Consider the following 14,674-nt stretch of genomic DNA (forward strand, 5'->3'; position numbering starts at 1 on the left):
AGCTTCAGTGGTTCTGAGTCAGCCTTTGCCCCAGGCCGTGGCTGCATTGCTGGCTCATTGGAACAGCAGAGAAGGTGGTGCTTGGTGATGCAACAGGCGCAGACTGAAGAGACACAGATTTCGCTTGCCAAAAGGTAAATCTGTGTGTAAGCAGGATGCCTAAGCAGAGGCAAAAAACCCCCTTAAACTGCAGCGTTTGTCAGATAATGTGCTGAATTTCTACAAAGCCAGAAAAGGTCCTTTGGTAGAGTATACCAGCTAATGCACTATGCATGCATGGCATCTGGTTTTACAGTGGGCACCTGTGCATCAGAGGTAACAACAAATCCATTTTCTATACACATGCTCCAACTCCAAACCTTCATATTTTAGTATAATTTAAGTAGTGTTTCTGATGAAGTTATAACATCGAAATATTGTATCTGAAAACAGGATTGGAATTGAAGGATAAATAAAAAAGAATATTTCACATGGGTTTACAGTGAAGACTATTTGACAAAAATCCAGCCTACTGAAGAAGCATTCCTGTCCATTTTTATGTGGCTTGATTTCCCATGCTATCTATGTAGTTTAACAGCTTATTATTTTTAAAAATAGATTCACAACAACCCCTTTTTGAAGTCCCTGTTACATTTGCTCTCTCCATAGCTCCAAAGCTGCACTTCCCAGCATCTTAGCACCAGCCTCACTGTCATCAGTGAGGGGCATTGTAGTGACCCATTATAATAAGCTACTCCCTAACTAGGGTGAGTCTTCATGTGTGGGCATATATGTGCTGTGTGTACCTCGGTACCTGCCTGTAGGGCATTTCCAGGTGAGATCTGTTCAAGAATACAGGCAGCAGGAAAGTCAGCATTAGCCTTCTTTTCTTGTGTAAGATACTAAAAGTAATACAAGATCTGCAGTCTTTCTTTTTTTTTTTTTTTTCCTTGTTGTTGTCAAAACTGCCTGAAACATTTGAGCTCTTTTTTCTCCTTTCCACTCTGAAAGAAAACATTTGACTATTATACAATTTGTTCTTCAATTAGAACTGCTCTGTAGAGGAATGCTACTGATGGAAAGGAGTACTTTGCAGATGTCTTTACGTTCTGGCAATCCAGAACTACATCAAGGGGCTAGACTAATATCTGACATGCATTAATTTACCCTGGAGAGTCTTCAAGTATATACCTGACAGGAAGATGGTATGAACCTGTATCATTAGCCAGGGATTTCTTTGGCAAAGGTCACAGTCATTTGTATTTCCACTGAGAACACCATGTACTGAGGGCTAGAGGAGTTCTGAGGTTCCTCTGAGACATCAGAACTTCAAAACCAATGGTGGTTGACACAAAGTCTTTGCTAGGATTTTAAAAATAATTGTGTTTGTCTCTTTCGACTTTGTTTAAGCCTTGAATTTTTTATCAAAATTGTGCTGGGATTTATGAGAAACTGTGTAACATGCAAAGTACAGCTGTAACATGCCCACGTTGTGTGACTCTAGAATAGGATTTTGTATGTGTAGGGCACTCAAATGTGTTTTACATTGCTAAGTACCTATATTAGCTATATTAGCTCTCAGGGGACATACTAAAAATCATTTCTCTCTCATCAAGTGTTGTTTTACACACTGTATAGTACACAAAGTAGGTCAAAATGTGCTACAGCTAAACAGAGCCCTTAAACCTAAATCAACTTAATCTGAATTGAACTCCTAAGTGAAATTCACCATTTGGTTTGTTTACAATTTTCTAAATTCAGTATGATACAAGAGGAAGCAATCTGTATCTTTAGAGAATTAAAATATACCTATAAATGAGCTCAATCACTGGCCTTTGTACAGAACAGAAGAAAAAAAAGGCCATATACTAAATCGGCTAGAAGCTGAAAATAAATTTTGAGATTGTACTCTATGTTGTTGTCTTTTTTTTTTTTTTAGCTGTGTATTTATGTGGAACAGTAAACACAGATTATGCCTTAGTAATTTTTATGGCTTCGGCATCTGTCCCTTTGCTTTTATTCACATATTTTCATAGCCATAATCTCTAGTTTCTTATTTGATGATGCAAACCTTTCAGATGCAGAAATGGATAAAAATCTTGCCGAGTCTAGTGAGAGTCATTTTCAGAAATAATCCTTTTATTTGACAGGAAATAAAGACCCCAGGCAAATAAAAAAAAAAAAAGGCAAAAAAAAGCATACATATTAAATGACTGATGATATTAGTGGCCCATGTTTTCATAGCTGGGTTTCTGCATGAAGGACTGCTTGGAGAATTGCTCTACAACAGCAAACTGGAAAAGCCCCCAGACATAATCCACCTGGGTCTAAGTTTTATTTTGCATGCATAATAGAGCTTTATTGTGTTTGAAATTGCAGAGCATGTTGACAGGTCTGCCAGCTATCTCAGGCAGATACCCATAATGGGAAACACCCCCTTCCTCAGGAAATGGCACCCTACTTTAAGATGCCAGTTCCACGGCCAGTGAAAGGAGCTTCACACATAAGTTCAAAGCTGTAAGTGAACTGCATCAACGAGCCAACTGTGTGAGGCAGGTGACTAAAATATTGGGATTTGGCTGCACTCGCTGATTTTCAATTAGTTTCAAGGGCATGAAGAAGAAAGCAAAGGTGTGACAGAATTTGTTAGTTGTTTCAGAAATATTAATATGATGCAAAACTGGAATATTTCCATTAAACTAAACACATCACGGCACATCTTCATCTGACATGCTTGGGCAGTAGTGTCTCTAAGTAACAAACTGTACCCCACAAACACCTTTTGATAATTGCACCTGCTAGTTGAAAAACATCAAGAGAGAGTCCACAGTGTCCTAAAGGAATTTTGTTATTTGCAGCTACTCTGTCACTGACTGAAAGCTCTTCTTTTGCCTTGTCTACTACTAGCATGATTCCTCAGCGCTTTTCTGCAGGGATTTGTTTCCCTAGTCTATTAATCTGGTCTTTGTGTTGTCAAGAGCTACGCAGTGAAGTCTTACGATATGAAAGGATAGTTACTTTGCTTCCTTATTTATGCTTTTTTCCTTTCAAACGCTTTGAACTCCAGTGAAAGCACAGTTGTCAGAGGCTTGACCTGACATGGCTCCATGTTTCGTTGAACGTCACCATAAAACCAGGAAGAAAAATTTTTGGTAGGGTGTCAATTTTGTTATTCTACAGCATTTAGTGAGGTATGGGAAGGAATTTTTGAGTAATATGCAACTCATGGATGTGTTTAGATACTTATAAAAACAAAGACTGAACATACATATGAGATGTTCAAGTTAAAGCCAAAGATGGGATCTATATGTGACAGTCTCTGTTCCACCTAGTGAGGCACTTAAAAAATGATTGCCATATCATCTAACGTTGAGATTATACCACACCTTCTAAAATCTTTAATAGCTGTAATCCTTTGCTTCTGTGAGTAATGCAGCTCATTGCATCTACTTGTAAGAATGTCAAATTCTGAAGAAAAAAGCCCTTAAAAGCTTGCTCCAGATCTGAAAATCTAGACTTGTGTTTTACTTCAGTAGCGTTTCATACTTTTTCCCCACCCTCTAATGCAATTACTGCAACTCCTCCACTCTATAGGCCTGTGATTTTCTTGTTATTTGTGGATCCAGTTTCAGTGTGGGGTGTGAACACCAACAAAGACATGAGTACATTTTCTCCAGTAGGTACCAATTAGCACAGATAGAAGTTTTTCTTCTTTTTATGCAAATATTTACCACCAGTTTCTTGCTGTAAGTGTAGGCTGTCTCACACGCTACGTAGTGCGTATTCCTGTAAAAGGAAGGATGGATCATGTGAAACTGTGTCATGATGCAGACCCAGAATGAAGTAGAACATCTCTTGACCTTAGTGTGCTCAGCTGTGCAGCTGTGGTCTTCTTCAAGAGCTGCTTTTGACAAGGAATATCTCTCAAAGTAATTTAAAAAATCTATTTGGGAAAGATTCTGCAGTGAAATTTGCTAAATTTGTGTTTTCTGTATCTGGAAAGAGACAAACATTTTTTTGAACCCTAGGTAATGTGTTGTGTTTAGCAACTGGAGCAGAGAGAGGTAAACCTGAGAATTGAATTTCACTCTGTACTCCACTGAACGTTAAAAACTATTTACTTATTCCTAAATCTTCCTAAGCGTCAGTTTCCTAATATTTCTTACAGAGCTGATGAATTTCACTTGCTCTGGCAAAAACACTTCCAGACATCACAGCAGAAAACAGTTGGTTTAAAAGCACAAAGCAAGTTTACATTTGAAAGGAGACATCTGTGCTTTCACAGGAGAAATCAAAGGGCTTCGTGGGCAGGGAGAGGGCTCTTGCCCGAAAGCGTGTTTCCATTTGGGCTGGGCTCCTCTCGGGAGCGGAGCTTGGGCAGTGCCTGGGGCAGCTCCCACGGCCGGAATTCCCACTCACCACCGTGGACCCGGCCGCCCCGTCTCCCACCGCCTCCCACAGCACCTGCGGAGGGCTGCTGCTGCCCGGCTGTTGTCTCCTGCAGTCCCCGTGGGAGAGCCCACACACCAGCGCGTTTGCTTCTGTCTAAAATCTGTGCAGTTTTTAGTAGTCTCCCAGCCTCCGGTGCGGGGTTTTGAAACTCCACCACGAGCCAACATGAGAATATCTTGCAGAAGCTGGAGTGTGGCTTGTATTTATAAAAGTTATTTGTTTGCATGAGACACATGTGCTGATACTGTGAGTCATCCATCCATTTTACTGTGACATTTTCAAGCACAATTATGTGTAGTGGAATTTTTTTGGTAGCTGGCTATGTTGCCCATCTGTGAAACCATCATTCTACTGAGCACTAAAAATAAAGATGAAACTCTTCAGAGAAGATTTTGAATCTACTTAAATGACAGTTTGAAATGTGTTCCTGCAGTCAACAGTTTAAATATTTTCCATCCTAAATATGCATATTCTAAATTTAAGGTGATGTAGTCCTGCTGTCACCACTTCAGTTCACCTTGCTAGCACAGTGATATAGTTGGAAATAATTTCTGGCTAGGAACCCAGTCTGGTGCCCACCAAAGCCAGTTTGCTTGGGCCTCAAATGACTAGGACTGGCATAGGAACAGAAGAGTTCTGGAGGATGGATAACACACAGGGTGGAAAATATTCATCAGTAACAGCGGATCACTGGATAAAAATGTGAAAACAATCCATGACTGTCAATCAGAGGGAAACAGAATGGATGAAGAAGACGACTACTAGGAAATGAAGATTTGATATAAAGAATAATAGAATATCAGTAACTTCAAAGTGGCCATCAAATAATCAAAGCAAATTAGTGAAAAGACATGGTAAACACTGGAAATAGTGAAGAACTATAGCTAGGAGTGGGAACTGCTGAAAGAATATAAACTGTATTGCTGAGTAATAGCATCCTAATTGAAGCCACACAAAGCCAAAGAAGCTAATTAGTCAGGAAAACACATTTCATTACATTCTTAGTAATTTGTTTTGAAAAAATCCAACTGGATTTTAAATTTAACAGATTTTCAGTATGCTCAGAGCAGATTACACTGTTTATACTTGCATATAGAGAAAATGAAAAATATAGTTTCAGTGACATATACAAGAAAACTTTTAATTCCAAATCATGTTTGCAGTTGTCCCTTACTATCTGGGTACCATTATATAAAGTCCTGCTGAGAGGATGGAAAAAATAAATTAGGACTTTTTTTGAGTTGGTGAGCATTACTGGAGACCATCACCCATTTCTTTAATCCACAGGCAATCTGAGACATACTTGAAGCTCAGCCAAACAAATGAGAAGAGCATTGTCTGCACATCCTGCTGCCTTCCCTCCTCTCCCCCCTTCTCCCTCCCTCCATGTTTCTGTACAAGTTTTCATGAGATTTTTTTTTCACAAAATGTAGAGCTAGATCTCCAGGTAGACTGAAGCAGTGTTACTGACTTCATTTACATTGAGCTTTCAAACATTTGTGGTTTTGGTGAGCTTCTATGCAAATGATTACATGGTAAGACCTCAGTGTGGTAGGTTTCTGGCATTTGAATGTTTTTGTCAAATACTAATTAAGAGAGAAGAAAATAAAAGTTATGCTTAGTATTAGGTTACTCCACTCACGCAAATTAATAAAGAAAACAACTATGTAAAAACATAAAAGACTATTGTTGCATAGGGCAAATAAAATTCAGAATTATATCCTCTTGAAAGTTTTTTTACCTAGTAAATCTCGAGTATGGATAAGGTCAATATCATAGACAATTAAGCCTCCCTCTCATCATCCTCATTCTATAGCGGATTAATGTATTTTAAAATCCATTTATGCACATTTTTATCTATTTTTTAGATCCCAGTTAATGGGTTTTCAGAAGCATGCACTTTTTATAGTTTTCCCTATAAACTCCTTTCATAATAACAAAGTGCTATTATAAGTTCTTTAGAGAGTCACCATTACTTGTACTGACATCAGAAAGATGATATTCACCGATTGGACATAAACAATATGCTAACATATTTAAACTTCATCATGGTCTTTTTTAGATAAAAATTCAAACATCAAACTCAAACTGTAGCTCTGCCATACTGCAGACAAGAACAATGAAAAGAGAAGTCTTTAGGGAAAAAGAAAAAAAGGGTGCACCTGAAAATATACGCAAACTGAAAAGGAAATACGTAACATGGATGAGAATGAATCCTTGTTTGCAACATAGCCATCTTTCATTAAAATATTCCTCCCATGTATAAGGATAGTAATAATTTAGTATATGTTAGCATACTAATAACTTCAGACGGACTATTAGAATTAATAATGGATTAACCCGCATGGGTGAGAATCCCTGCCTCGTTAAGGACTAGGCTAGTTCTGTTGCTTCCCATTTTTTATAAAATTACGTATTTGTTACGTAAGTTCCTGCCACATGCATTGCAATTGGATTTACTCTTTCTTCCGGCACTGAACCTCGGCACAGTTTGCTGCGTGCTGCTCCACAAGTTCAGAGTGGCTGAAGTTTTGGTTAATTAGGTTTATCCTTCTGCACAACGCTCCTAAATTCTTAATGGGCTTCCGCTCCTATGATGTCCATAAGAGGCTGCTTCTTTGGCCGGCTCTTTCCCTTGCAGAGAATAAATTCCTGACAAGCAGTAAATGTTACTGAGGGGGTAATTATAGTAATTTAGTTGCAAATCTGCAATAAACATATTATAATATCAAATGTATTTGTTCCCTGCTCTACTATTCTTTAACATGTAAAAGAAGCACACTGAGTGTATGAAGTACACAGTCTATGACAGATGAGGACATACGTATTTCTTCTTTTTCTGAACAATGGTTGTTTCCGTTCAAAATGGAAACTTGTTGTGATAGCTGGTACACATTCTAAAACATGCACATAATGCTGGCTGTTTCATCCAGGGATGAGTAACTAATATCAAAGTGAAATAAAAGTGAAGCAATCTTAGTGAAATAATTAGACACAAGTTTCTAGAAGAAGATGGGAAAACAGCTGTTTAGAGAAGTGTTGATGGCTTCAGTAATTAGCACTTTTGTGACTAAACAGTATCAATGTTCTTGAATACTTTATCAAAACTTTCTTTCTTGTATTTCTTTTTTAAATAAAATTTTGATTTTGCAAATATAGTAGATAATTTGTTCTAGCAATAAAGGGACAGTTAGCTTTTGAAATATGAAAAAATATATGCGTACAGTTTTGGACCAACTGAAAAAAAATTTCCCTGTTTCACGATTTTATTGGGAGTCTTATGAAGTTTGGTTTTGAGGAGCATTTGGTAGCTGCCAGTACATATTGCTATGACCTGTTATAAGGACTGAGGGTTAGAAAATAGGCATTGGTAATGCCAGAATCCAGAAATTCCATTAAAACATTTGCAAGGGAGGCAGCCCTTCACTATAGGATGCTTTTTGCTGATGTCAGATCCAGGCCTTATTAGTTATTAATTTCTCAATAGCGTCTCAGTGTTTAACTTTGTAAGTCTTATTTAAAAAATGATTTCGATACCGGAGTCTAGGTTTATAAAGGTACTAAGTGCAGGTTAGGCACTCACTCCTGCTAAGTACTTTAGGTGCCTCCTTCCAGTGCCTGCTGTGGTTGTTAGGCAACTAGTCTTGATTTAGACATTTTTGAAAATGCACCAAAGATTTTTGACACCTAAATATCTGACTGTTGAGAAAATAAGTCCTAGTGACGACTTTCATGGACATTGAAGACAAGTACCTAAGTCTCAGGGTTGGCTTGCAGTCAGAAGGGCGCCATTTCAAACAGGTTAATGAGGCAAGGGGAGAGCTCAAAGTTGGGCTGAGTTTCTGGGTTTTCCCTAGAGGTGAAAGCGGAGGAGGAGCGCGTCCCCCGCAGGGCTGGCGCGGGCAAGGGCGGACCGGGACGGTCGTCCCGGGTCGGTATGGCCTGAGTTGTCAATAGCGAGGGTCGCGGAGTGCGTGGAGGGGGAGAGGCTAAAGCCGCTCAGGTCTCGGTGGTGTCCCGGGCGTTACACCGGCACCTGCCGTGTGGGGCAGCGAGTCGGACGGGACGGGGCTGAGGACGGGCGGGGTACGCGGGGCGCTGCGCGGCCCCGGGCGGCCGGACGGAACGGGGCCTCGGCCGGAACGCGGCGACCGTGCGGCAGGACGGGTGGCGGCGGCGGGGGCAGCCCATGGGAGCTGCTGCGCGGCGGCGAAGGGGTTAAAGCGGCGGCGGCAGCAGCTCTATTTGCGGCTGCCGGAGCTCCAGGCGATTAGAGAGCGGCTCCGCGCCCCCGCCCGGCGCGGCCGCGGCAGCAGCAGGTGGCGGTGGCAGCAGCGAGGGAGTTAACCCCGTGGCAGCGGCAAGCAGGAGGAGGGGGATTGAGGAGCAGGCGGCAGCAGCAGCAGGAGGAGGGGGACTGAGGAGGAGCAGGCAGCAGGAGGAGGGGGATTGAGGAGCAGGCAGCAGCAGCAGGAGGGGGACTGAGGAGCAGGCGGCAGCAGCAGCAGCCGGGTTGCTAGGGATGGAGAGATCCCGTGTCACCCGGATGTGAGTGTCATGTTGGCCCAAACTCTGAGGGATTTGGCAGCGGTGAAGCATCAGCAGGAGGAGGAGCAGCAGCAGCCCCTCGCACGTCGCTAGTCACTACCATGGGGGTCGGATAGCGGGGAGCGCAGGGGGCAGCGCACACCTGGCTTGAGGTGGGGGGAGTCTCTGCCCTTTTTTTTTTTTTCCGTTTTCCTCTCACACACTGGAGAAAGTGAGAAAAATGCACCAGCAGCAGCAGCAGCCGGAGCGGCACCCAGAAGGTGAGAACCGGAGTGCCCACCAAGGGCAGCGGCGTGCCCGGGATTGAGAGGACGGGAGAGCGGGGGAGGATTTATGAGAGATTTGGGAGTCGGGGATTGGGGGGATTAGGGAAGCGGTTGAGGATAGGGTGATTTTGGGATGAGGAAAGGATGAGCGGTTGGGTTCGAGGAGGGAATGGGAAGGGCAGAGGAAGAGGTGAAAGCGAGATAAGGTGCTGCCCTCGGCATGTGACCAACATGGGAGCGGGTTTATGCCTGTCTTTTGCCCCGAGGCCATTAATACCAGCTGGCTGCGCTGGGGGACGACACGGCTTGGTCTGTGTTTCCCCCTTATTGGTGTAATTGTGGATAAACCTGCCTGGAGATGCGGCTTCCCGGTGGCTTCCCCGCGCCGGGGCGGGAGGGCAGCGAGGGGTTAGGGCCGGGCGGGGGTGCGATGTGCTCGGCCCCCTGCACTGCCGGGGCGCCTCAGCCTTAATCCCCCGCGGCGGCCGCTTCCATATCCCCCAGTGTTGTTTTTAAATGATTCCTGCCTCCTCAAATTAGCAGTAAGTTTGTGGTGCTCCCCCGGGGAACGCAGGCACCCGGGCTTTGTTTCCAAGTATCGATTTTAAAAGACGATGGGTAGATAGGTAGATAGATAGGTGGGTGGTTTATTTGCGCCCAGCTACGTTTCATAGCATCCCAAAGGGCAGGCGGATGGCGGGCGAGATGGCTGTGCTGTTGCTTTTTTATCTGGGGGAAAATAGCGGGGGGGGGGAGCAGGGATGCTCTGGAAAAATGTTGGAGATAAAATTCCCACCTTTGCCCCGGTGTCACCCGCCCCGAGGCGGCCCTGCCCCCGCGGCTCCCGGCCGTGGGTGCACCGCCCGCTGCCCAGCGCCGGGGCCGTGTCCCCCCCGCCGCCATCCCGGGGAGCCATCTTAGGGCTCCCGCCGCCCCGCGCCCCCGGCGCGCGCTGCCGCCCCCCGCACAAGCAGGGGCGCGAGCGGAGCGGGAAGCGGCGGCCGGGCTCGTGCGCACCCACGCGCGGTCGCGGCTCTCGCGTCTTTCTCGTTCCCCCCGTGTGGCAGAGCGGGGGCTGCTGCTTGTGCTTCTCCCCCGCTCCACAAGCAGCGATCGCCGGGGAGCGGTTTTCCTCTCCTGCCTCGGTAGATCCGTTTCGCAGTCATCCCGCCCGCCAGCCCGAATTCTCGGCACGTATATTGCGTATATTGTGCCTTTCCTGCATTTTTTTTTATTAATCCCCACACCCAGGCATCTTCAAGTTTGGAATCTCGCTCAGGAGTCTCTCCTTCCTACAGGTGCATGTAGGAGTAGACTCTGTTGCTCTAGTCAAAGAGCTCGCGAGGAGAGATCCTTGCGGGAGGTGGTGTTTTGCCGCCTTTGCTGTCATCTCGATAGAGGGGACTTTGTTATTATGTGGAAGGTGAAGTCTGTTTTTTAAATCCTTGTGAAGAGGCAAAACCAAACCCCGTCCCTTTACAGTGGTTTCACGGTTGTAATTTCTAGTGTGAAAGATACCAGTACTTTACGAACATGTTTATCAGTAGACAATTCTTTGAAAATGTAGAATAGGACAAGCTTTAACTTGCTTACAGGACTTATCTCCCCCCCCCCCACACCCCTTGTTGGTTATTCTTAATTGAACAATGTGTGAGCATGTTAAACAGCTACAAAGTTCTACAGCAGAATTGATCTTGAGGAGTAGCTATTTTTTATTGGATAAACATGGTGACAGGAAAGCTGCCATCCAGTTAGGAGAAAATGCAGTTAAGTGGAAGATTAAAAATGTGAAGTGTTTGTGTCTTGATGTATGCATTAAACTGGAAGTTATCATACTGGTTCCTGAGCATTTTTTGCTGCTGTTCAGTCACATACATGTGCATACACTTTTGCTCTGTAGTATATTGAGTGGAAGCACCCCACTGCCAAGAGGTTTTAAAATATCTGTCAGATGTATTGTGACACACTTTAACATAAAACATTATAACCAAATACTTTTTTTCTTTTGTCCCATAGAGGCGAACTATGCAAGTAGCACCAGAATTCCTCTCCCTGGTGACGGACCAGCTATTCAGTCAAACAGTTCAGCACCATCCAAGCAAACTGTTCTATCTTGGCAAGCTGCAATTGATGCTGCTAGACAAGCAAAGGCTGCCCAAAACATGAGTACCACCACAGCCCAGCCTGTAGGATCTCTGTCCCAAAGAAAACGCCAGCAATATGCCAAGAGCAAAAAACAGGGTAATACATCTAATAGTCGGCCACCCCGCGCCCTTTTCTGTTTATCCCTCAACAACCCCATACGAAGAGCCTGCATTAGTCTAGTAGAATGGAAGTATCCTTTGATACAGTTTCCTTTTTTATCGCCTGTTCCTTGCATTTTCTGAATGTATCGAGGGGGTTGTTTTACAGCAACTCTTGGAGCATCACAGCCTCAGTTCACCTGCACCTCTGGGTAACTGTCATTAATGTTGGTGGTAGTTAGTTTTGCTTAAATTGCTGTTAAAGATAGCCTCTTAATTTGTGTCATAATGACATTGAATATAATTTTGCTGAAGTAACTCAAAGTCAAAAGAGCTTACAGCTGTTCCTTTTTTCTTAGGGTAGATGAGGGGAACACATTCAGAATTTTTTGAAGTTACAAGTTTATGTTATATTCCAGCAAATCTCTGTAGTGCATTTGTTGCCCTTCCAAATAAGGTTGACTGGATAAGAATGCATCAAGCAGGGTTAATTGGGAGATGACCTAAGATGTCAAATCTGTGTCTTCCATATTGCAATTTGGAGTGTTGCCATTAGGGAAAATGAGTCAGATGTAGAAATCTTTTTTTAAAAAAATATTTTTCAAGTACTAAAGAAGGGAAGATTTTTAGTTAAGATAAGGACTGTAAATATATACAAGTGTCTGAAATATGTTAATATTTGGAATATTTACAACATAGATCTACTACCAAACATATTTGGAAGCATGTACGTGTGTAGATAGGCGATCAGATATACTGGCCTGGATTCATGGTGGCTTGTATGCTGGGCAGGATTGTTTTATCTTTAGTTCAGTGATTATGAATTACAAGTATGTGGGTTTCTTTGGCAGAACTAATAGCTTGTTGATTTGGTATATTATTTAATTCTCAAGAAAAGGCTTGAAATAGAAAATAGTTTTGTTGAGGTACGAAGAGAAAAATGTTTGCCTGTTAGCCATGGCAACATCCCTGTAACGGGAAACAGCTGTTCAAGAGAGTAGACCACTGAAGTAAAACTCATTTTGTTATTTTAAACAGAACAGCCAACCTGGCAATAGGAACTGTTACTCATTTATAGGGCTTGTTTTTTTTAATTATTTGAACATAATTCAATTGCCAATTAAAGATAGTGAAACAGAATTTTCTTTAATTTAAACTGGTGGAAGTCCAACTAATTTAAGTAAATTGGCCTCTACTTGGCTAAGGTCAGTTAAATGAAATTACTGTGGATCTAGAATGGAATAACTCAGGGCAGAGCTTGTTCCAGTAGCACTGCATCTTAAAACAAGGTTGTCAGTTTCTCGCTGGTATGGTTACTCTTTTCAGTCTGGAGAATGTGTGTTGTAACTTTATTTTGTACACAACATAGCAGCTGTTTATGTTGATACACTTTGTGGATGTAAACTCAGCCCCTGAGGTGACAAACTTTTTATATGTCAACAAACAAAATTTATCAGGTCTTAAGGGGCATATGGGCTTTGTACAAGCTGCTTTTTTTTTTTTTTTTTGTAGGAAAAATATTATAAATGATAAAAATATGCTCTTGAGTATATTCAGTACTCTTCCTTCAGCCTTTTATGGGTCTCTTATGGACATTTATCAGGAAGTTGAAGAAAGGGTGTCAAAAATCATAGTTAAATTCCAAAATACTCCCTTTCCCAACTTCCATGAATGGGTTCATCTGGGTACCTCCCTGTCTGTAGTTACAAGAAAATAATGAAATACTTTTGGGAAACGAAAACGTTAAAAATGTTTAAATGTTAAAATGAAGGATGAATTTGATAGGCATGAATTTCAAGAAATATTTTTCCTTCTGGAAAACAAAAGGTATCTCCAGGTTTCAACTGCTGTTGTCCAGATATGTTATAGAAGGGTAGCTGCAATTCATGCTGTTGTTGGTGCGAAAGCCTCTCAGTGTGCAGGGCTGCTCAGCCAGTAATGATATTCTGTTGCCCCATCTGCTTACCTAAACTTTCATCTGTCCTGGTCAAAGCAAAACTGCGTGGGATTTCAGCTTCCAGGGACGTGAAGAGGGGCTCAGAATTTTCCTGTGTTCCGTGTGCAGCTTTGTAGCTCTCACACAGGAGTACAGTTGTGATTTGCTGGGAGTCTTTCTCATGTCCTGCTATGAACTAGATCCCAAATAATTTTCCTCCTTTGGACAAACAAATTGCTGTTAATATTAATGAGACCTATGTGAGGATATGAGGACAGAACAGCTTGATAAGTATTCCTTACCCATCATGATGACCCACGTATTGATTTAAGAGTGTATAATTATACTCATCTCTGGAATTTAAAGTGCTCTGTGGCAGCAAGAGTAATAATTTTCTCTTTTTTCAAAACGAAGAGGATGTTGAAAGATCATTGTGATGGAAAATGATACGGTACAGCAGTACAACTAAAGGTGATGAAGTGTTTGTCACAGTTATCAGTCAAAAGATTGCCTTAAAAGTAAGACTTGTTACAACTGTTGATGCTGAAAGGAGAATTGAACTTAAAAGTTTATAGATACTCATAATTCATGAATTCCTTAACGAGATTTTTCCAGACCATTTGACATATTTATACTACTGTCTATATTTGCCAATTGTGTGGCCTTAGCTGTTTACATCCCATTCCCAGAAGATGATTCTAATTCAACTAATCATAATTTGGTAAGTACTCTTCAGTCTTTATTTTATATTTGCATGCTATAATTTTAACTTGACGGTCATGATTAACTGCTAGTATTTGAGCCTGTATTTTGTATAGATAATTTTAGTAAAAAATCCAAAATTGGTATATAGTGATGCTTCAAAATAAAATGTGTATATGGAATTGCTTTGCTTGTGCACCCCTTCCTCCCCCCCCCCCCCCAAAAATTTTAATGTGTTCCCTTAGGTCATGCGTTAAAAATAAGATTTTTCAGCAGTGCCATTTTTTGGAGGGGAATGTACATTAATATTATGCTGCATCTATATGTATATTTGTGTGGTATAAAAACTTTAATTTGAATTTCTATTGCTTATATTAAGTATGTCTACTAGTTGTTATTGTGTTTCTGACACTTCAGTCCTTCTGAAGTTTTACTGCCTGTCCAGTATACTTGTCTGTTTATGATTTTTGGTGGTGTTATTTAGTTGTTTATTTTACTAAATATTTTAGTTTTTAGTGAGAGCATGGTGGGAAATTTTACATTAATAC

At 42.0% G+C, this 14,674-nt stretch overlaps 1 protein-coding gene across 21 annotated transcripts in view; it reads left to right on the forward strand.

Annotated features, from left to right (window-relative positions):
- The window catches only part of CACNA1D (calcium voltage-gated channel subunit alpha1 D), a 220,938-nt gene that overhangs the window by 38,226 nt on the left and 168,038 nt on the right, over window positions 1–14,674 (forward strand). For 6 of the 21 annotated variants that reach the window (XM_065075285.1, XM_065075298.1, XM_065075303.1 and 3 more), the window contains exons 1-3: window positions 8,794–9,239; window positions 11,262–11,580; window positions 14,040–14,145. In XM_065075285.1, the coding sequence (XP_064931357.1) occupies window positions 9,200–9,239; window positions 11,262–11,580; window positions 14,040–14,145 (465 nt within the window). In that variant the 5' untranslated portion in view covers window positions 8,794–9,199. Of the gene's footprint in view, window positions 1–8,789; window positions 9,240–11,261; window positions 11,581–14,039; window positions 14,146–14,674 lie in introns of those variants that run through there. The other 15 variants (XM_065075302.1, XM_065075284.1, XM_065075288.1 and 12 more) reach the window with 7 other exon arrangements.

The sequence above is a fragment of the Columba livia genome, chromosome 10 (genome assembly GCF_036013475.1).
Source record: "Columba livia isolate bColLiv1 breed racing homer chromosome 10, bColLiv1.pat.W.v2, whole genome shotgun sequence".
Lineage (NCBI taxonomy): Eukaryota > Metazoa > Chordata > Aves > Columbiformes > Columbidae > Columba > Columba livia.